Source organism: Pimephales promelas, chromosome 4 (assembly GCF_988280905.1).
Source record: "Pimephales promelas chromosome 4, fPimPro1.hap1.1, whole genome shotgun sequence".
NCBI lineage: Eukaryota > Metazoa > Chordata > Actinopteri > Cypriniformes > Leuciscidae > Pimephales > Pimephales promelas.
The window spans coordinates 20,271,005-20,295,569 of record NC_142772.1 but is presented as its reverse complement, the minus strand read 5'-3'; the positions used below and the strand labels follow the sequence as shown (position 1 = coordinate 20,295,569).

General features: G+C 37.4%; 1 protein-coding gene across 3 annotated transcripts in view; it reads right to left on the bottom strand.

Moving 5' to 3' along the window:
• Positions 1-1,681: 1,681 nt before the first annotated feature.
• homer1b (homer scaffold protein 1b) overlaps positions 1,682-24,565 on the bottom strand; it is a 40,568-nt gene continuing 17,684 nt past the window's right edge. For all 3 annotated transcript variants that reach the window (XM_039662112.2, XM_089130099.1, XM_039662111.2), the window contains 7 exons: positions 21,143-21,274; positions 16,100-16,192; positions 15,575-15,732; positions 5,328-5,484; positions 3,785-3,895; positions 3,591-3,671; positions 1,682-2,193 (listed from right to left, as the gene is read on the bottom strand). In XM_039662112.2, the coding sequence (XP_039518046.1) occupies positions 2,005-2,193; positions 3,591-3,671; positions 3,785-3,895; positions 5,328-5,484; positions 15,575-15,732; positions 16,100-16,192; positions 21,143-21,274 (921 nt within the window). In that variant the 3' untranslated portion in view covers positions 1,682-2,004. The remainder of the gene's footprint in view (positions 2,194-3,590; positions 3,672-3,784; positions 3,896-5,327; positions 5,485-15,574; positions 15,733-16,099; positions 16,193-21,142; positions 21,275-24,565) is intronic.

Sequence of the window (24,565 nt, the reverse complement as noted above, 5' to 3'; positions counted from 1 at the left end):
TTCATTATATCTTCTTGTGTTATGTATGAATGTATGTATGTACCCAGAGCTCCTGAAAACCAAATTCCTTGTGTGTTCATGCACACATGGTGAATAAAGCTAACTCTGATTCTGATTCTAAATGACATACATATTCTAGTTCTGCTTCCAACCACACAGTGTCACTGCTCCACAACTGAAGACTTGTATAAGGTTGTCCAGGGTACTTGCACCACTCTGACGTGTTACTGACCTGCACTGAAATTCTAGACGTGTTTACTAGACGTGAACATTCTAAAAAGGGAATGAAATGGCTTTTTTGTCAAGCTAACCTTCAGACCTTGTGTAAAAGGTTCAGGTTTAGGATTAAAGAAAGCAGATCTCAGCAGATCTAAATAATAATTTTAATAGTGTGATTTCTGAAACCTTGTAAAAGTACAACCTCACAACTCCATGGGCATTTCTATTCAATATACCTTTTTTGTTCCAGTTAAGCAAAGAAAAAGGAAAAAAAAAATCCTCATTCTTAATACTTATCCAGTAAATCACTAAAAAAGTAATGGGCCTTCAAATGTTGTTTTAGACATTGGGGGTCTTTGGTGTCAAAAAGGTTGGGAAGTGGGAACCACTGATTTAAAGGTTCTTTCTTTCCCTCTTTTTTCTGTTCTTCAGTTGTTACTAGAGTACTTTACACAGGTGGCAGGGGTAAAATCAGGATATTATCGCAGGTCCTGTGACAAAGGAGGTCTGCTATGAATCATATTGCATACTGTAACTTACTCATAGAGCCATAATTCAGTCCTGGGCCCTGTGAATTTAAATGACGGACCTGCCTTGAAGCAAATCACTTTGTGAGAGAAAGTTGTTGTTTCTCTCACAGATTGCGGGTCTAAATGTTATAAAGTCTTGGTGTGTCACACTATCATTTCTCGCTTTGCTTCGAAACAACAATGCAGTCAGATATCTTTAAATAGTCTTTATTAACATTGGGAAATTTAAAACAGAACTTTCCCACATATAAATACAATCATACTGACAGTGATCTATGTATCATAATACCCATCAGCAGGATGGACTTCTTAAATATTACAATAATATCGTTATTGAAAATTGTAAGGAATTGAGTACATAATTGCATTTGGTAAGTCAACAAACAAAGGAAGATCCTCGTCTTCAAGAAAATCCTGAAAAAATTTATAGATACGGGTTATTATAAGGCCAGTACGATCCGAAAGCATTACACTGGTCATTGGAGAAATCCGGAGTTTAACTATAGCAGGACATAAATTCGTCTTTTCCACTGTTTGAGTACCTGACGGACGCACTGAGGTGGCTCGCACTAATCTGGCATACAAACGCTCACACTAATATTGCTCAGTGTATATTACAGGCCTAAAGCATATGCCACATCTACGTCTCAGAGTCTGCTAAATGTCAAGAGCTTTTTAGGTCAGCGGTTGAGTATCCTGAAACTTTGACTGACCTAACATTGAGGCAGTTTCCATGAAGGGGAAGAGGCAAGCCAATAACATTTGGCTACAACATATGGCTCTGAATATCCAGTCTTAAAATACGACTGAAGATCCAGTCAGTGTAATTCATGTAGTGTCCTCAGCAGCATAAGAAACGTCCATTAACGCCAAACAGCCAGGCACACGAAACCAGCACCTTTAAAGAGTAGGAGCCTATATGCAGCCATGTGTTTGTTTTTTGTTTGTTTTTTTGCAGGCTGCCTAATTTGGGATTTTGGGATTGGGAATTCAAGGAAACATCAATAAAAGTACAGGAGTATTGTTGACGATAAAACTTGGTAGGTAGCAGTGGCACTGAAGAGAACGAACCCACCTCAAAAATACAAAATCAAGTGCAACCAATGGTTAATCATTCCATGTAAGTGAGTGAAGGAGAGACCGACAGTCGCTCGAAAGTACGCCAGACTCTCTCGGCCTGAATCGGATGCTGTGTATTTCATAAAAGGAGGAAAGTGGCATTAAAATCAAGTTTTGAGGCTAGCGGTTGAGGAGTCTAGCTGTCCTCTATGAGCTTAGCTAGGTTGTCTCTCAGCTCTGTCAGCTCGAAGATCTTTCCATCCAGAATCTCCAGCAGAGTTTTGAGGTTCTTGCGGAGGTTCTCTTGATCTACTTGACTTGACTCCAGACGCTGCTCCAGATCAACCAACTGTTCCTCAAGCTCCTTGTTCCGCAAATCTGTGTCCTGTAACACACCGTTTGGGTATTCATTACACTACAGCTATAAGACATGGACAAAAGTTTGTGTTAAAGGTATAGCGCAGGATTTTCTTTTTCCGGGTGGGTAGTCTATACTATTGGTCCCCCTAAGTGTCAATCATTCTGGTGATATGTTTACGTAAGGCCGTCGTACGTGCTCATCCCTTCACTTTCAGGTGTATTATGTCGGAGTTGCGGTTTCAGCAATCCTTTGAAAATGGCTGAGGGTCGAAAGAGAAAAAATTTATACGAAGTGTATGATATATAATATTATAATATTATAATATTCTAAAACCTTGTGTGTTTATTATTACACAAATGCAACAAGCTACTTTTCCATTACATATGTATAAAAATAACGTATTATTAACAATAAGACATATTAGGTTAAGGACCAACGTAATTGCACTGCTTATATGTTGCCATGTAACGTAATTGCGATTTGCAAAATAGTTTCCTCAGAACGTATTTCGTGTGATACAAGGTTGTACATACCATGTCTTGAGTCCTCGGTCACTCAATCGATCAGTATAATAAGTAAATAAAACACGGAAGGGCATTTGACATGTTGTTTTTTTTATGAATGTTTTTGAGTTAGTTTATAATTTGCAACATAATTGTGTAAGGCGTAATAGACGTTCCGTAATAGCAAGAGTGTTGTGTTTGTCCATGTGCATTTTTTTAAAAATTGGAGAGGGCGGGTCTTCTCTAAAATTCGGAAAGATCCTCCGCTATACCTTTAACACATTGTTGAATATTTAATTTCAAAACCATAATAACTAATAGAGAGTCCCCCTCCCTTTGCTGCAATAACAATGTATATTTATTATATTGACCATGCTAACACACAAATCTTTTGCAGCACTATAAATGTCTTAACTGTCACTTTTGATCAATTTAATGCATCCTTGCTGAAAAAAAGTAGAATTCTCTATAAAAAAAATTGTACTGACTGATCAATATATGTTATACTGTACATACTTTAATATTTCAATGACTGTTTCACTGTTCTTACAGACAGTCCACCCTGCAAAAACTCATTTTCGGGAGGTGGCACAGAAATAATATAAAACAAATTGTATTATAGGCTACTATTTGCTCATTCAATAGTATTTGTGAGCCGAAAGTGAAAGTAATGTATTTGAGTGTGATGAAAAAAGGGAGCAATATCCAAATGCATGATATTACCAGGTATAACGGTAATGCGTCTTGGCTGACCACTTGCGATCAGTTCATCGTAAACGCATCTTAACCAGGTGGAAACATGCTTTCTCTCTCGCTCGCTCGATTTCCGGAATATTGTATATAAATTGCGAGCATCAGGGAGCCGCTATCAATATGTGGGAGACTCCCGGAGAGAGGTGGGATGATGTCTGTTCTTACCTCTAATTTTTTAGTGAGTTCATCTTTCTGAGTTTGAAGCTGCTTTGCATTTTCTATTTCTTCTTTCAATCGCACCATTTCCTTTGAAAAACAAGTAAAAAAGAAGTTTAAATGGCTTAAGCATCTGGCAAAGCCAAAAAAACATATTGAAAGAAGGATTTTAGTGATATCATCGACCAAACGACATAACAAACCTCTTCTTTTGCCTTCAGTGTACACTCCAGCTCCTCTATTGTTTGGTTCAGCTCCGTTTTCTGGGATTTGATCACATTGGTTTGACTACTCTGACTTTCCAATTCAGAAACCTGCAGACCAAAAAAACAACAACAAACAAACAAACAAAAAAGAGTTTACAAATTTAGTTAAGACCTAAACTAAAAGGGGAGTTCACATTCACAACTTTGTCATAGACGTTAGGAAATTTACTACACTAGGAAACACTAGGAAATTTACCAGCAGGTTTAGCCTAGTTAAAAAGCTCCTATCACAGCATTTGAAATGTTCCTATTTGTGTTTTTTCCCAAAAATAGTTTAACGTGCATGTAAGGATAAAAAACACTTTATAATATGCATTTTTTTTTTACCTCATTTGCTCAACGACTCCAAATGAATCGTTCAACGATTCATTTTCCCAAACACCTCCTTTGAGTGACGCGAATCTGCGGCGATTGGTCAAATGACCCTGTCAGTTGTTATTGGTAAACCGTAGGCAGAGATTGTCGGCAACGTAACGCCCATCACCCTTACTCGCGTCTACATCAAGAGCAAGCTTTCCCGGCGAAACTCACATTGCGGCGGCTTTTGAGGAACAGTGCTTATTATATAGAGCAAAGTGATATTTGGCTAAGTCGTTTAGGAGGTAATTGCCATTTTTTCAATGAATGTCTGGTGAATATCAAAAACAAAACTAACTTTACCCCGCTTAGAAGCTGCGCGGAGTGTGCAAAACACACACAACACAATATAACTATATTGTGCATGCTACAGAAAACATAACAGCAAACATTATTAATAATACTTACAGATTGTGATTCGAAGGAGGACGAACCTGATCCATATACACTGAGCCCTCCTCCGGGAACAACCGGCTTGCGAATCCACATTTGAATTCATTTATGTTTTTGAATGATTCGACATTAAAATGATGAGAACACAAGGTTCGGGCTATACTGTTGTGGTATCGTTGCAAATATGAACTCTAACCACCGATTCTTCACATGCTCGTCTCTGGGCAATGAAAACAAGTTGCTGAACTGTCTTTGCAATGTAGAACACAGCGTCTTCTCGACATGGCGCTATTCAGCTGAAGTTTTTGAATGTGTTCTAGACTAGACTTCAAGTTTACACTTCTGTCTGCGCGCGCAGTTGTTGGGAGCGGCCAATGAGCTAATGTTTCGTATCTACGTCACTACGAAACAGCTAATGACTCGTTTCAAAAACATTTCATTTCATAGACTCAGAGTCGACTCTCACTTTTGAAAGACAATAACATTATATACGGTGCACTTTCAGATATAAATCTTTGCAGGATGTTTTCATTCCCTTAGAGCTATATTCCACACCACATGAACAGTCATTTTCAAAAATCCATGAGAGGTGCTCTTTAACATAGGTCCTGGACAGTGGCTCTCCAGGACTGACATTGCTTAGTTCTAGACAACAACACTAGATATATTGAACCCAAGGTTGTCAGATGTTCATGATAATGAGTTACAAGGTCAACTCTCCCCTCCTCACCCGTTTGTGTAGCCTTTCAGCCTCCTCCTGATAAGCTGCTAGCTGTTGTTTCCATTGTTTGACGTTGGCTGTGGACTCCAGTAGAGCAGCTGTGAGCTTGGCATTGTTGCTTTTTAGTGTTGCAAGCTCTGCTTCCCAGTGTTTGTTGGTAGTCGGGCTGTAGACAAAAATGAAAAAACAACATTAAAATCAACCTTGCATACTGTGTATCCTTGATTGTTGTGGTCCATTTTAGACTTAGGATTCAATCTATAGGCCAGGGTTTTTTCATGCCAAGAATCTTCAGATCCCCCAGTGAGGGAGTCACTTTCTAAAATATAAAGGCAGCCAGAGGCTAAATATATCTTCCACGCATAAAATGAATAAACTGTTAAATACTTTTTTGTCTAATTAAGCAATTGGCTTTTATATTGTCACTGTACTGAAGCAACACAAATTATTAAAATAGTCTCTCGAGATTACTTGCTTTGTATTAAGCTGTATTAAGTTTAAAAACTAAAGCTGTCAATAGAATAAATGAACTGTGATCAATTTAATTTATGACCACTTTTTGAAGAGAAGAATGAAACAGTAATAAAATCGAATTTCATATTAGGGACCAGATTTACCAACAGCTTGTGCCAGCGCAAACCCTCTTTTGGCGTTAAAAAACTACTGTCAATATTTACTAAAGAGACGCAGTGAAACGACGCATATGGCATCCAACTCACATGGCACCCTTTAGTGTCAATATGAAATGCGCCTCCTACTGGTGTAACCCTAACCCTACCCCAGACCTAAACCTACCCGCGCCATCTAACTGACGCTAAAGGTTGCCATGTGCGTCGGATTTAGGCGCATGGTCAAAAGTGTCACTTAGATGACGCCCTAGGATGACAATGCGTTGAAACATCTGACACTACCGCTCAAAAGTTTGGGGTCAGTAAGGTTTTAATTTTTTTAATACTTTTATTTATCAAGAGTGCATTAAATTGATCAAAAAGGACAGTAAAGACATTTATAATAATACTAAACCATTCTGCAAAAATATTACAGAGCACAAATATTGAAGCGAGATGTTTCTTGAGCACCAAATCAGCATATTAGAATGATTTCTGAAAGATCACGTGACACTAAAATTCAGCTTTAAAATTTAATATATTTAAATAGAACAAAATTATATTTAACTGTGATAAGATTTCACAATATTTCTGTTTGTACTCAAATAAAGGCAGCCTTGGTGAGAATAAGAGACTTCTTCCCATTCTTAATGATTCTTTGACCAGGGGCGTCGAAACTTGATTCTGGAAGGCCACGGTCCCACAGAGATTAGCTCAAACTTGCCTCAACACCCCTGTCTGGAAGTTTCTAGTATGCCTGGTGAGACCCTGATTTTCTGGTTCAGGTGTGTTTAATTGGGGTTGGAGTTAAACTTTGCAGGACAGTGGGTTTTTCTCAATTTCAAGAGCACAAAGAACAGACTTGCGTTCAAGAACACATCCGGGCACTTTCATGCATTCTCTGCACTTGCATTCTTGAGTATTCTGGCCCTATTTTAACAATCTAAGTGCATGGTCTAAAGCACACGGCGCAAGTACACTTAGGTCCGAATCCACTTTTGTTAGTTTAACGACGGCAAAAATGGTCGGTGCGCCCATCACATCGTCTAAAGGGGTTGCCTCTATTCTCTTAATAAGTGATGGGTGTGTTTTAGACATGTCATGCAATAAATCAATCAGAGTTTCATTTCCTATTCCCTTTAAATGCCAGTTGCACCAGACGTAACACATCTCCAGAGAGGAAACGGATCTGCTCATTCGTGAGGTTAAAGAGTGCAAGCAGACCATCTACGGGACAAGCCGAATTCCACCATATCTTTATGTACACAACAATAATCTTTTACATTGAAATGCTTTTATTTATAATATTTGGCATGTTTGTGTGCACAGCAGCACATGTTCCTGTGTGTGTAATAAGCAGAATGTATGCGCGCCAATAGGCGCACATTAAACATAGCAAAATAACAAAGTGCCAACAATGCACCTGCCCTGAACACACCTCGTTTTCAGACCAGCACGCCCATGGGCGCACAAATGGGTGCAAAAGTAGTTGCTATTTAAACCACATGGCACACTTTGATAAAATGATAATGGCGCTGGGCTGAAACTAGCAAAAAAAAACACATGCATCACGCCTGGCACCTCATTGCGCCAGGTGTATGATAGGGCTCTTGGAATTGAACTTCAATGTTTGATGATGATGTTGTACGAGAACAGTATAACAGTTGGTCTAGACCATAGACTGTAAAAAAGATGGACGACACCCCTTCGCTCTTTTCCATCGGAGAAAACTGAAGCCACCAATGTCGCGATATGGCGCTGACATCTTGGGACTTGAATGTGCGCACTTGCGTTTTCGGGACCAGACATGCACAGTTGTGAGCAGGAAGTAAAGCCGTGAAATCAAGGCCCCGCCCTCACTCTCGCAGAATCAATCGCAAGCACATGCCCCGCACTTTTCTTAAAGGACAAGTTCGGTATTTTACAATTAAAGCCCTGTTTTAAGATCGTTTCTGATGAAATAGAATGGTGTGGATTGTTTTTTAGACAGATGCTGCTGTCACGAGAATTTTCGGTTTCTGTGTTAGCACCCCCCCCACCTTTATAATGGAAGCATAGGTGCACTGGAACTATCATTCATAAAAACGCATACAACTTTAGTTTACAAAGACGTGAAACTCACCGAGTGGTCTGGGGTGTTCACTGATATGCTCACACAAAAATCGCTACAAAAGATGCTTTCCAACGGGTGTTTTACCATTAGTTATAAAACTGTAGACCTATTTTTCCGAACACCTCACAGCCGGACATTCTTCCGTTGAGAGCTTGAATAATAGACAATCCAGCCCAGTTGGTGGCGATAATGCACCTTTGCCAAATGCAAGCAAACCACTTGTATACACGCGACCTATGCACGCGACTGCATAAGACTACAGAAAGAATACAAACAAGGCCCATTTCCGTTTCCAAGCCGCGGAGTAATAACGGACATCACAGAACATTCAATACAAGTCAATGGGGTTGACTACGATAAAACCTGTTGGAAAGCATCTTTTGTAGCGATTTTTGTGTGAGCATATCAGTGAACACCCCAGACCACTCGGTGAGTTTCACGTCTTTGTAAACTAAAGTTTTATGCGTTTTTACGAATGATTGTTCCAGTGCACCTATGCTTCCATTATAAAGGTGGGGGGGTGCTAACACAGAAACAGAAATTCTCGTGACAGCAGCATCTGTCTAAAAAACAATCCAAACCATTCTATTTCATCAGAAACGATCTTAAAACAGGGCTTTAAATGTAAAATATCGAACTTGTCCTTTAAGTGGCCTCTGTCTGCTACGTTCCTCTACAATGATGATTGCAATACCTCGTTAAAATAAGGTAAATACAACTACTAACCACATAGTCAACATTACGAAAAAAAATCTGCTAGTGCTTCAGTGACTACTTTGCACAGAGAACCTGTCAATCACAGCTGTCAATCATGATGTCAGAGCACCGTTTTTATAGCATCTAACTAACTAATTAAAAACAAAAAAACAAACTCTTGAAATTACATCAACGTGATAGAAACTGCAGTAAATGACAGAAACTATCTTTGGAAAAAGGATATGTGAAGTGTAATTTAATTGTTTAGTTGGTCTCACGTCCCATTGAATAACATGGCGAGGCGGGGTTTATGACCTATACTAGGACCGGTCACTGGGGGGTGAATGAGAAGTTTTGGCTTCACTTTTGAGGGCTTGTGCGTCACGCTTAGTCTCTGGACCATGAGGACTGTTAAGAGGACATAGGAAAAATGTCATTTTAAACGTGACAGTAATTATAGTTGGATGCAAGGGTTTTTAATTCGACCATTCTGTGTTTTACCAAGACTTGGACGCAGTTCAAGAGCAATTAACAAGGGTGATAAAATTCTCTGTGATCCAGATTCAATGTCATTAGCATAAATATTATTAATGGAATGTGACAAGCTGAAATAGATCAAAGCAGAATGCCTTCAAAAAGAGATCTCAAAAGTGTAAGGACAAAAGGAGGAGGCTAACTCTTCGGTTATATATTCCACCATTTCTCATCAGTCCATCTGTGTTCCTCATGTAGTGACAAACAAATCAAGCATAAATTTACAATGTGCTCTGATACTCGTGTACTGACAAAATAAATAAAAAAAATCAAATGCTGAAACAGTGTCCCAGTGCCAGTGAATACATAAGCGTCCCACATCTCCAAAGACTACGAGGAATCCCATCCGCTGTCATCCTGTTTAACATCTCAGAACACATCCCACCTCCTCTGCCTCTCTCCACGCACTCCACCGCCGCGGCTTAACCACGCAAACCGTCGCTCAGGACACGTGCACTGAGTCCTCAGCGCTGACGCCTACGCTGTACGGAGCGCCGCCAGTTCCCTTTCATCTCCCCCAGTGCCACCACCTCTGCTGTGGCTGACGTGATCGACCCCCGCTCTGACAGACAACACCTCAACCCACACTCTCCGACTCCTACTGGATCTGTGACACAACAGGCTGGAGACACACATGGCTATAAAGCGCCGCACACAAGGAGAAGAAATGTTCCTCTGCAGGAGAAAGAGAGGAGAGAAGATGAGAGTGAAGTCTTACAGCTTCAAGCTAAGAGAAACAGGGACTTCAGCCTGGTAAGTCAACAAATGTTGTATATTATTGTATAGTTAAATGTGCATTCTGTGTTGACTGAATGGGATTTGACTAGAGCCTAATTCAATCAGACTTTTAGATTTAATCATAGTCATTTTTAAGCCAAACAACGAAAGGAGTGTTTGAACTTGATTGTGCAGAACACATAAGAATCAGTTCAATGCAGTTGTATGCTGTTTTTATGGACTTATTGGAAACAAACAGTTTAGTCAAAAAACTGCAAGTCATAGATTATCAACCATGTTATTTCATTCTCAGTCTATTCATGATGTACTTTTATGATGTATACTGTTTTCATGTAATAAATGATTTTCCTCTAAAAAGTCTTTAAGCCTCTTATTCGTATATACAAAGTTGGACACCTACACTATAGGCTAACAAATAAATGTCACTGCATTAGATATGAAATCTCAAACCAAGTGGTATTATTTTTAAAGGGCCATTGTATATATGCAGGTGCACAGAAGCATATGGCTGTCCTCATGACACAACTACAAAGAACAGCATAATGTCAGCGTGACTGTCCTTCAAGCCTACTGAATGTGAATCAATAAACAATCTCCATCTGATCGTTCCTCCAACAGCCCAGTAATCAACATGTAAATCATTTCAATGGATCCACAATGCACCTCTGTTACATATATACCATTTAAGTCACCAATAAAATGGACTGTTTTCTATACGCCACATGAAAAAACAGACCGTAATGAAGTGTAAAGAGTATTGATTGGTGTAACGCACATTTTGGTGTGCGTATCATATTAAGCCCCACTGTAAATGTCATTCACGACACTGTGATTCACGACAACTGCCCAACCAGCCTCTCAGCACTCACTTTAATGTACTGCACAAGACTGTGGGTTAGAGAATTATCTCACCACGTTATAACAGCCAAAGCAGAACAAATACACTCGACAGGCTATCTATGAACCATTGGGTAACATTCACCACATTCATATACATGTTTTACACCTTCGTCAAGTGACAGGAACAGTATTTTAAGGGGAATTTTGAAGTCAGGTCATCTTTAAGGGACCTAATAATATTATTCATTTCAAAATCAGCCTCATTGAAGAGTTAATTGCTGATTGTTAATATAAATGACCAATAATTTATAATATCAAAGTGTTATGAATCAGTCTTGGCCAAACTAAAAGGACAATTTGCTATACTAAGATCCCTGACTCGTGTCAAACATTTTTACACGAGCAAATGCATTGTTAAAGTTCAAGTTGGAAAACTTCAGCAGACTGAGAAATTGAAGTGGAATGACATTTAATAAATGTATTAAATGTGATGTCAGATTTACAGATATCAACCTTAGAAACACAACTTGATACAAAAAAGACCATAAAACAAAGTCACAAAAAGATTCTCCCCCCCAAAAAAATTGCAGAAAATATCAGTTTCCAAAAATTAAAACATTACCATTAAAACAACATCACGAGAGTTCAGCTGACATAACTATGCGGTCAAACTTTACATTAGGTGTCTTTTACTGTGCATTTACATTTAAAAAAAAAATATTGTCAGGTAAAATGTACTTATTGTGTTGTATTGCAAAATGATTTTGTTGCAATTTGAGGTGGGATACGGGTTAGTTTGGGGACAGGATTGGTTAAGGTGTTAGGCAAGGGTCAACAGTGTAATGATACATGTAATTACATGCAGGATTTTTTTTAAAATACAAGTACAATGTAAAAACTTGTAAGAACACAATAAGTGCATTGTATCAAATGATTAATTTAGTACATATTAGTTAAAGACACGTAATATGAGGTGGGCCCATATATGCATATCTGTCTAAAAATAATAACAGAACTTCAGAAAGAATTGGTTGCATCTACAGTCATTGTTGCATAAAAGTGCATTCATTATTAAAACATTGTAGTCGTGTCAAACAGCTGTGAAATGATGCTATCAGTAGGAGCAGACCCGACAAGTTTTAAGCACGTGTCTGAAAAAAAAAGACAAAAAAAGACCATATGAATTTGTTCATAATATATGAATTCACATGGACAAAAGACAATCCTATTTGAGGTCACATTGTAAACAAAAAGGTTGTGTTGATTTAACAGTGGGTTTTCTGACACATTTTGCAACAGATGACGCCGCCTCCATCTTCATAAGTCACATTTGCTCTGGGTTGAAAACGTGCCACTGTATTATATAATTCTGAGTTGTTTGGACATATTATTCTAGAGAAAAAAAATAAAGTTATTGATGCTTCTGAAATTCATGATAATTATAAAACCATATATAGCTGTCTGGAAGAAAACTTCAGTGTGGGTGTTAAATGCGGTTTGGTCCACTGTGTATTTGCGTCCAATTATCAGTTAGTATTTTTCAAGTGGCAGGTGAGAGTGAAACATTAACCTGAGATTATGTAAGAAAAGGTAGGATGCTATTTTGGAACCTGAAGCACTGGATTGCTCAACCAATTCAAATTCAAGCATCTAGAGACCTGGTGAAATGGACTCAAAATGTTGCCTTTGCAGTCAGACTAAAAAAGCTGCTGAGTACATACTCGTATGAACAAGTGTCTGAATGCTCATACTGAAAATAATTTGCTGAAAAGTGCTCAAGAAAAGTGCAATGAACGTATGACTGTTATTACTAACTTTTACACTACTTTAAGGCAACAAATAAACTAGGAATGTGTTAATATAAAAAATTCTGGCTAATGAGCCAATACATGATTTGTTTAGCTTTGATTATGACTAATAACAACACATTCTCATCCTAGGGCGTCATATAGGTGACGCTTTTGAAATTGCATCTAAATCCGACGAACATGGGACCCTTTTCGCGTCAATGTAACACGCTTCGCTTATGGGTAGGTTTAGGTCTGGGGTAATGTTAGGGTTAGACCACTAGGAGGCGCCTTCTGGCCCATATATATATGCGTTTCATTTGACGCTAAAGGGTGCGATGTGCGTCGGATGTAGACGCAATTTCAAAAGCGTGACCTACGTATATGATACCTTGGGATGAGACCGGGCTGATAACCCTTAAACAGCTGATATTAAAATTCTATATTATTTTGTCTAAATACATACAAAAAACTAAATCAACCAGTGCTACAAGTGAATTTAGACATCGCAACATTATAATTTACCGTAGAAAAATGTATATTCATTTTGAGGTTTGCAATAGATTAGATTTAAATTTAAATTAAATTTAAATTAAAATTTTAAAATTGTTATTAAATAATAGTGTTTTTAAAGATTCACTTAAAGTGAGAGTTTTGAGTAACTTTAAGATGGAGGCAAATCTAAATGTAAAAATAGAGGAAATAAGCAATGCGTGCAAAAAAAATAAAAAAAGCAGAAATTAAAGAAATAATTGAGACAAATAAACCAAAAATCTTGTCGTTTTCTTTTTTTTTTTTTTCTTTTTTTTGTCGACATTCTAACTACAAGTAACTACATGTCAGCTAACTTTCATTAATTTCCCATACTGGTCAACTAACTCTCATTAGAGTTTTAGTAGACTGATGGGTAAGGGTTCAGGGCCCGATATACTTCAAGTGAAATCGAATGAACTGGTGTGACGTCATTTCGAACAAAATGAGGCCAAAATATGTTTATTTGAAATTCGGATCAAGAGTTCGATACAGCTTGCTAAAGTGGAAAAGTTTGCTCCCGCTGGTAAACACCTTCAAACTACCATTGGTCCATGGCGATTATGTAATAGGTAGGTGTGGCTCTGAGACCACGCCTTTTTTGACACGGAAATCATATCCGGGTTCATTTCTTCTGTTCCGTCCGTCACTGTTGGACGTACGCGAGTAAAAACTTGAACACATTGGAGAGCTGCTTTATAGTAGAAATTAATTTTTAAAAATTTGGCAATTTCAAAATGGAAACGTTTGCTACGGCTGGTAAAACACATTCAAACTACTTTTAAGGCCATTGCACACTGAGTACGAAACTTTCGTATGCGTATTTTTGTGTTCGTCAGCCTAAAAATTCGTCACGCATAGAAACCTTGCACACCGAGTCCGTTGCGTATTTATTAAACCTTTGCGGGAAAAAACGCAAAAATACCAAATGGATTCGTCAAGCAGTGAGGATGATTTTTGCCCTCTCTCTTATTGAAAAGAGAAGAAAGAGAAAATATTACGTCCATCCAATCCTGAAATTGCGCCGAGACAGGAGAGTTCCACCTTATCAAGGAGTTGCGAATTTATCCTGAGCGATTCAAAATTTACCTCAGAATGTCAGTGGGACAGTTTGATGCTTTGCTAGCGATTCTGGAGCCACAAATTAAAAACAAGACCACCAATTTCCGTAAACCAATCGATTCTGAACGGAGACTGGCAGTGTGTCTGGTATGGACCAGGTATGGACACACACACAAACACACACACACACACACACACACATACCCGCGCGTGGCCCGGTGGAAGCGCTGGGCAGACAGAACAGCTAGGCTGTTATTGTGTATATTGTGTATATATTGTGCCCAAACAATACATTAGTTATCAAATAGGCTGCTCAATCACACCTTATTCGATCCTAAATTTCAATCTGATTGAAAGGGGATGTTTATTAATTTCATAATCCAATATAGAGAAGAGAACATAAACACTTGATCGAATTGAAAACCGAAACTGAAAGCACGGCGCATATGTGCAATGATTTGAGGACGAGCTCCCCCCGGCCCTGAATTGTCAAAAGACCTCTCAAAATGCTGGCTCTGGATGCGAAAAACGCAGAAAATCGAACCCGATCCGATTAATTTTACGACGGACGAAAGTTTCGGAGGCGGTGTGCAAGCGTGACTGACATAACGTGAGGTCGAATTTTTTTTTTAACGTGCGAAAATTTTGGATGCGAATTTCGGACTCAGTGTGCAATGGCATTCTGTTGCAATTACATAATAGGTAGGTGTAGCCACAGAGGCTCCGCCCTTTTTGACATGGAAAGCTTATCCGGGTTAATTTCTTCTGTTCCGTCCGTCACTGTCAGATGAAGTTGTAGTTCTAATCGAAAGCGATACTGTTACTGTTTTTTTTTTTCATGTTTAACACTATCATAAATCTATTGTGTATAGTGCAGAAGTCAACATATCAAACATATCCACATGATCAGATGCCTTTTAAATAGCTGTTTTCTTACCACTGTCATTTTTATTGTGTGCATATTTTAGTATTGAGAGTAAAGAGAGCAGCACATGTTAACATTTCATCTAAACGCTGCTCTCAGCAGTGTGGGCGGCATCGATGTTCGCTTACAGTAAACCACTATAGTCACAAACTTCTTTTTACCCCTAAGCGAATAACGAAAAAGAACTTCACTGTGAGTATGTCGGGGCCTTTAGTAGAATAACTTGACATCCATCCAAAGCTACTTTTAGTCAGTAAAGTCTGATGGGTGACCATCAAAATAAAGTTTGCTAATACTCTAATGAGAGTTAGTTGACATGTAGTTGCAAAGTTAGTAGAATGTCTAAAGTGGACTATCGAGATAAAATGTTACCTCTTGTTGTACCAGGATTCTGAAAAGATTTTATATTGAGCCCCAGTTACCTGTGTGCAAGGGTCGGCGTGGTCGGGGAAAGGTCTGATTGGAGCATAGAATTCGGCGACACGTCAGACAGAGTGACGTCATCACCAGTGCCGTTGATTCGACAGAGGTCCGCAGTGACGGGTGGAGTCAGGGGGGAATGAATGTCGGCAGGCGATTCCTGTGAAAAGACATTAATCGTGGGTTATTAATTTGTTGCACCCACACATAGTCAATACATAATCTTCTTTTACATATATAATTGTTAAGCTGCTAATTAGAACAGGGGATTTAGGAAAACTACATTTTTCTTAGAGACATTTCCCTTGGAGACTGAAATGCTGTGACCAGTCTTTATGAACATAATTGTTCTGCACTAGACTGTATTAATAAGAATAAATCATAAATGGAAAATATATTGATTGCAAAAAAAAAAAAAACCTATTACGGATTTAGATTTTTTAAATGACTTATAAGTCTTCCAAGCAAACTTTATTCCATGTAAACACTATACACTAAAACAACAGTTCAGACATTACAGGGCATACCTGAGAGGGCGAACTTGCCAGCTCCATCTTTTCTAGAGACTTCTCCTTGGCCATCCTAGCAGCTTCCTTGTACTCTGAAAATTTTTCTGCAAACTGATAAGAGAAAACCGGTTCAAGCCTTTAAACCATGGGATTCACATTCAGTTTGATAAAATTCCCATTAAGTTACAAATGTTAATTATGAATATTCTCTGAATGTTCAAAGCATCTGATTTTTAAATGTGAACGTTAAAAAGGAATGTTCTGGTTTATTATTTTGGAAATATTATGGGAGTGTTACATTTGAATGAATATTTCTGAATATTCTGAAATAAGTAGTAGCCTAACTTTTTTTTTTTTTTTTTTTAAAGGCCAACATCCAACTAAATGTTTCAGGTAAAAGCATAAATAATAATTTTGTGCTAACTTTTTTAGAACTTTATTAAAGATAAAGATAGTTACTGGAAGAACATTTGTTCAAAACTTTGAGAGAACCTTCTTGCCACAATGTTAGCAAAAGTTTTGAGAATGTTCCCTGTTTGCTGGGTTGGTAGTTTGGTGCTGGTCCAGCTGATGAAGAATATCAACCAGCATGACCTTTCTGGGTAAATAGTTCAATCAAAAAAGTATTCCCGGTAAAGCTAGCTAAAAAAAAAAAATACTGATGAGGACACCAGCACACCAAGCAGGAGACATGCATACAAAATGCAATTTTTATTTATGCTGGTGACTATCAATGCTGTTCTTTTAATGTTGACTACAGAGACAGAAATAAGAAGATCATGTTTATGTGTTTAAATGGATGAACAAATTTGGATATGTGGTATATCTTCTAAAAAAAAGGGGCAATGGTCACAGCTCCCAATATAGACTGCTCCCATTAAAGCTTCCTTGGCTCTGAAAGGACTGAAGCATTTTCCTCTGAATATCCAGCAGGAAGATTTATGTACACTTTTAGGTCAGGGCTGTTCCATTAATAATGTTTAAAAATCAGATCTAGAGTGAATATACCTGAGTGTTTTGAGAAGTTTGAGGCATTTGTAATTAAAGAGAGTTTACAAAAATATGGTTACACTTTAAATAAGGTCGTTCCATTAGTTAACGCTAATGTTGGGGAAAGTTAATAGTAATGCGTTATATTTTGTCCCTAAAAATGAACTTAATTCTGTTACTTATTTACTGGGCTGGGCTTGCTTGTTCATTTTTGTAATAACAAAAAAAAGTTCTATTCTAGTACACCAGAGGTGAACCGAAGAAGCCTCAAGCTAAAAGAAATGCAGATTCACAGCTGAGGGTGCAGCTCAAATAAACCTTTCAGCTTTGCAGCTATTTTGATTTGCACAAAAATTGGACGCAGGAGACGAAAGATAAAAATTCTTACTTCAGCAATAAAAACAAAAACAATACAAATATGATGTTTAACCCCTTCCCCCACACCAAGTGGGGCATAAATGACATACCCAAAATAAAAAGGTTGCAGCTCATAAGTCATTCTGAATAGACGCATATATTTATAAAGCCAACACCTAAGAGTTTACAGTTCAAGTGAACTTTATTAAGAGTTAATTACTCGTAAATAACAGTCTATGGAGATATATAAACTCAACTATGCTGAAGCCAAACGTCTGCTCATTCTTCATTTCAAATCTGAGGATGTTATCTCTAAAACTATGAATTGTAGGAAATATTTTATAAGACCATGTCATGCAAGTTTTTAAAGAAGGCTGATAAGATGCTAATAAACACATTTTTTGCCCTGTAATCACCCATTTGCAGTCTATTGTCTAATGTCTGGTGAAGAGAACTGTCCCATTCATGTTTCTATTGTTCTTACTCAACAAACTCTTTACACCTCTGCCGTGATTGGGACCAAATCTTCGTTATTTTTTTTTATCATTATTCTTTTGTTTGTATTTGCCATTATTAGCTTTTATTCTGGCGTTAAATGGCCTGCCCATCTATACCTCTTTGATTCCACTTTACATTAATCCACCTATTATCTGAAGTCTTTCTGGAAAACAAACAAAAATAAGCATATTCTTGGGACCTTATGTGAATTTATTTAACAAAATAGTTTATGAAATAGACTATTTTATGGCATAATTTAAATACAGCAGGATTGCTTAATATTCTAAGTTTGCTATTCATTGTTTTTACTCCTTTTAAGAATACTTAATCTGTTTTTGTGCAAGTGAGATGAGTAAATGAAGAGTTTGGTTCCAAAACGCGATAAACGCCATTTTTTAAAAAAATGAGTTACTGCAAAAATCGGACTTTTCAATACCGACCAATGTTTAATTTTACGTAAAATGGGATATCCGCCGTGTTATTCTGTAATGTTTTCTCCCTTTCTTTCCAAACCGCGACAAACGCCAGTCTCCCTTTTCTGCAAAATGCCACATATCCGCTAAACCAATCGCAACGCACCATTCCACGCAATGTAAACAGTAACGGCAGCGCTTTAACTAACCCGGCTTCCTAGGTTTTCTCTATTTTGTCCTTTCGATCAACAAACAAACAAAAAAATGAATAATTTTGACAGCATTGGTGAATCTGCGGAGGGTAAGACATCCTGCATGGGTAAACGTGACATCGAAATCGAATCATTTACGTGAGGAAGAAGATGGACTCGAGAGGAGGAAATGCCGGCTGTTGCTTGTTCTCACACGACAGCATCAAACTTCTGTCACGCTGACACACTGACCCCCAGAGGATCTTTTGGAAAACTTTCAGTTGTTTTATTCAAAGTCAATGAAAACCGAGCAGGACCAAGCCAGCAAGCCAGCCGTCAAAAAAGTTCAGCGGCGACATCCCAAGGTTGACAACAGCAAAATGCATAACGTTAGATCATGCTTAATAAATCATAATTCATGATGATGTGCTCGTCTTAGTTAATGTTTTAATTAAGGTTTTGTTCATCCATGAAGTCATGAATGAAAAACATTGAACTGTTAAAAAAAAAAACGTTGATAGTTCCTGATGATATTAATATGAATTAATGCATAATTCATTTATTCATGAATTCATGATAATTCATGACATGAACCATTAAAGTGTTACCGAATATTGTTATATTAAAGCAATGGATTTATAGTATTCACAAGAAATTCAATGTGTATAAAATTTTATTTTGATTAATTGCATTTTGAAAAAAAATTAATTATTGAATTTATTGCATTTTGGGGGAAAAACGATCTGTTTTTATAATAAATCTTTGGAAATCAAAACCTGGATTTCATTTTTTATTGTTATTATAACCTACAAATGCTATGTGAAAATTTGAAACCGAAAATAGTGGTTTTCATCTTCCCATTTTCTTGCTAAAGAAAACACAGTTTTACTCAAATTCATCAAAATGGATTTATAGCGTTTTGGAACCAAACTCTTCAAATGCATGTTCACATTTAGTCTAGAACACTAATAATCATCAGGTTTAGACAGCTCACACAATGCCTCTGCACCCCATTTCTCTCAACATGGAGACACAAATGTGTCAGTTATGGGAAAATAAAGTAACTTCTGTTACTTATTTAAAAAACTAACTCAAATATTTTGTTGAAAAGTAATGCGTTACTTTACTAGTTACTTGAAAAAAGTAAGCCGATTACGTAATGGACATTACTTGTAATGAGTAACCCTCAACACTGGTTAATGTTAATGTTAATTAATGCAATAACTAAAATTAACTAACAATGAGCAATTCATTTGTTAGAGTATGTATTATTTTTTGTTAATGTTGGTTGATATAAATGCAACTGTTCATTGTTAGTTCATGTCAGCTCAAGTCCATTAAATAAAATGGACAGATACAATATTTGATTTTAATAATTTATTGGTAAATGTTAAAATTAACTTTAAGAAAGATTATAAATACTTTAAAAGTATTTTTCATTGTTAGTCCAATAAGAACATAACTAATGTTAACAAATGAAACCTTATTGTAAGGTGCTACCAATTATCTTTTAATAATTTACTCACCTTCATGTGATATCAAAACTCTTTATTCTGTGGAACATAATCGGAATTAAATTTTGTAAAAATAATTATTGCATTATATTTTTGTATTACACAAAATATTATTTAATACATATAATTAACAGAAGTAAATATGTGACCCTGGATCACAAAACCAGTCAAAAGTATGGTATTTGTGGCAATAGCCAACAAATAGTCTACAATGTATGGGTCAAAATTATAGATTTTTCTTTTATGCCAAAAATCATCAGGATATTAAGTAAAGATCATGTTCCATGAGGATATTTAGTTAATTTTTCTTACAATAAATATATGAAACATTTATTTTTCTAAGTGGATGCAAATGGACAACTTTAAAGGTGATTTATTTTCTCGATGTTCCGCACCCTCAGAATCCAGATTTTCAAATAGTTGTATCTCAATGGAAATCTCCATTTCTGAAAATGTACCATTGTGACTGGTTTTGTGATCCAGGGTCACATTTACAGTATATATATATATATATATATATATATATATATATATTTTTTTTTTTTTAAATTAAAATGAAGTAGAAATAACGTGTTAATGTAACAACTGCACATTTAAACTTTGCGCAGTGCTATTTTATGATACTGTTATGGTCCATTTGTGTGTGTGTGTGTGTGTTCCACAGAATAAAGTGAGAAAGATCAGGAACTACATGAGAGTGAGTAAATGAACACAACATTTTCACAATGATAGATAATAGTGAAAATACTGCTATATAATTCACTTTGTATAAAGTAAATACAGCATATGTAAAAGCAAAGGAAAGAGGAGAGTGAGAGGGAATGAAAAAGAAGGAGAGAAGAGGAAGACTAGATGAGGTGGTGCATCATCATAATGCAGAGGAGCGAGAGATGGAGGGAGAGAAAGAGAGGAAAGCACTGCACAGAAGAAGCCTCCCACGCACAGATGACTGTACAGCTCCTCATTAGGGCACAGTGTGTAGGTGTTCCCCAGCACAGAAACACAGGGGTTGGAAGAGAACGAAAGAAAGGGAGAGCAAGCCCTCCAGAGACACAGGGAAGAAAATGAGAGATAGGAAAGAGAGAGCATTTCACCCACCTTGGCCAGATGATGCTCAGAGGAGAAACCCAGCCCATACACTGTGTTGGCACGGCTGTCTGCCCACTGCCCGAACTTCTGAGACGTCTTCGTGAAGGTCATGTTCGGGGTGATAGTGCTGTTTATTATTGCCTGTGAGATGAAAAAGAAAACAACTCCTCAGAAAAGAATGTGAAAACACGAGTGCGTGTTTTCAATACGGCCTTGAAGCGTTTGAGATGAAGGCCCTTTGAGAGGGCAAAAAATAGGCAGAAATAGCGTCCATAACATGGGCTGATTGAAATATTGGATTAACAGCCAGCATAAAACTGTGTGTGAGAGAGTGTGATCCATTAGTGTATCATCATGTTTGTACAGATCTGTTGAAGATGTGGCCTTGGTGTTAGTAAGTTCAAATGTGACCTTTGATATTTCTAGAGTTGTTTTTGTTGTTAACTATAACTAAAACTAAAATATTAAAAAAACATTTTTCTTCACTGAAATAAAGCTGAAGTAATGTATAAACTAAATATATAAATAAAAAGAACTATTATATGAAAAACTTCAACTTAAAAACCTAAGTTTAAGTCTCAAGACCCAAGTTTAAAGGGTTAGTTCACACAAAAATGAAAATTAAGTCATTAATTACTCACCCCCATGCTGTACCAACCCCGTAAGACCTTCATTCATCTTCGGAACACAAATAAAGATATTTTTGATTGAATCTGAGGGCTGGATGACTCTTCCATAGACAGCCTGAGGGACTGCCTCTTGATGGCCCAGAAAGTCATTAAAAGAAAAGGTTTAAATATTCCATGTGCCTACAGTGGCTCAACTATAACTTTATCAAGCGACGAGACTACTTTTTGTGTGAAAAAAAAAACGTAAATAACGACTTTATTCGACTTTCCATTACTTCCTTATGGGCGCATGCGCGAGAACTGAGACGAGACCGTTCTTCTTCGACTACTTTTTGTTACCGGCTGCTCACCGCTTAGGAGTTTTACCGCCCCCTACCGTATAAGATGACGTACTGCTTGTAAACAGAACGTTTTGCGCCTCCGGCTATTTCAGTACGTCATCTTATACGGTAGGGGGCGGTAAAACTCCTAAGCGGTGAGCAGCCGGTAACAAAAAGTAGTCGAAGAAGAACGGTCTCGTCTCAGTTCTCGCGCATGCGCCCATAAGGAAGTAATGGAAAGTCGAATAAAGTCGTTATTTACGTTTTTTTTTTGCACAAAAAGTATTCTCGTCGCTTGATAAAGTTATAGTTGAGCCACTGTAGGCACATGGAATATTTAAACCTTTTCTTTTAATGACTTTCTGGGCCGTCAAGAGGCAGTCCCTCAGGCTGTCTATGGAAGAGTCATCCAGCCCTCAGATTCAATCAAAAATATCTTTATTTGTGTTCCGAAGATGAACGAAGGTCTTACGGGGTTGGTACAGCATGGGGGTGAGTAATTAATGACTTAATTTTCATTTTTGGGTGAACTAACCCTTTAAGTCGGAGTACGAAAATGACTGAAACCGAAATAACAACGCATTCTCATCCTAGGGCGTCATATAGGTGACACTTTTGAAATCGCGTCTAAATCTGACACACATGGCACTTTTCGCGTCAATATAACGCTTCGCTAACGGCAGTGTTTCTCAAACCACTGCCATTCCCCACTTTGAAGGTAGGGAAGGGTTCGTGCCCCACCTGCCCCACCCTTGCAATCGCCCCCCCCCAAAAAAATGTGAATAAACTAGATAAACACTAGATAAAAATAATAATGCAATTGTGTTTGTATTTTGCCTCTGATAACATCAAATAGTTAATGAGGTGGTAAAATCCTAATAATGTTCATATTTTAGGTATTTTTAAATAATAATTGTATTTTGTATTTTTCGAAGACTATCATATGTGTTTCCAACAGTATATAGTATTTGTGTGTAGTGTGGACCATCTGCACCTCTAGGGGGGTCCGGGGGCATGCTCCCCCGGAAGAAAAGTTTGTACGTTTTAAAGATAAATTCATATTTCTGGTGCACTTTGAAAGTTCCTAATTAAGTGATTAACTAATTTAGTGTCTTCAATAAGCCTGGTTTGTAGTAGGCTACACATATTTTCTGAGCCAGAGACAGAGAGCGCTCACCGTTTGACATCACAACTAGGCTCTTCAGTGTTTTCAACCACATAGTGCTTATTTTAGATTCAGATATTTAAATTTGCAGAAGTTACTAAAAAAAAACAATACATTTAGAGTTTGTCAAATACACTCTTATGTCTATGAAAGCGGAAAGTGTGTTTTTGGCATAACGTGCAATAAACCAATCAGAGTATCATCTCCCATTCCCTTTAAAAGACAGTCGTGCTTGTGCCATGGCGGATTCTCTCTTTACATGGCGGAATTTGCAAAACGGAAAAACTGAGCGCTTTGCAAGCGGAAACAGATCTTCACACGATCAGAACATCTTCGGGACAAAGTGCACGCCTGATGTGGACCCGCCTATAGGCGCATTTTACTAACGCTCTTTAAATAAAAAAAAATGTTTTATTTAAAGAGCATTTTAGCAATATACACCTATAGGTGGGTCAATCTAAATAAAGTAATATGCAACTATAGGCGGGTCAACCCAGTCTATTTCAGTTGCCTCAAAATAGCAACACACCTACTAACGCACCTCATTTTCTGACTAGGACGCACAAATGCATTTGCTATTTATACAACGTGGCGCAGGACGTGAAAATGATTATTGCGTCGGGCTGAAACTAACAAAAAACACTTGCGTCGCACCTGGCGCCGGGTGTATGATAGGACCCATAGCTGTTCTCACGGGTAAGTGAACGTTGAATGGCCGCTAACGACTGGAACTCGCATCTCCGAAAACGTCTAAACAAATTATCAAATATGCGCTTTGTTTATTTATAAGTCGCATATTTGAGGTATAAATAACTATATTCTCGCCTAATAAACTCCTAAAACTAAATTCCGTGACACAACAACAGAAGTATTTGTAAAAAATATGGTGGTCTGCCTGTCCTCCATGACATTGCCTGTGATAAATGCTGCCATTGGAGTGATACAAACAGTGAAACGGTTCCCATGGTGATACTAGTAGAATATCACATGGCTGGAAAAGGCTCTCAGCCAATCAGAACAAGAATTAACTGTTGTATATAATATAATATAATATAATATAATATAATATAATATAATATAATATAATATAATATAATATAATATACAAGGGAATGGCAGATAAACAACAGGTGTAGAAATCTTTGGCCACATTTTCCATGTGGATTTAATGCCAAGGCACAAGGATGGAGTTTAAAGTTATTCAGTGATCAGTTATGGAGTAAGTAAACAGCTAATATCCTGTTGAATGAGGGGTCTATCTTACATTTTTTCAAAAAATGTCTAAATGAGATGGTCAGAAATGGATGCTTACAAATAC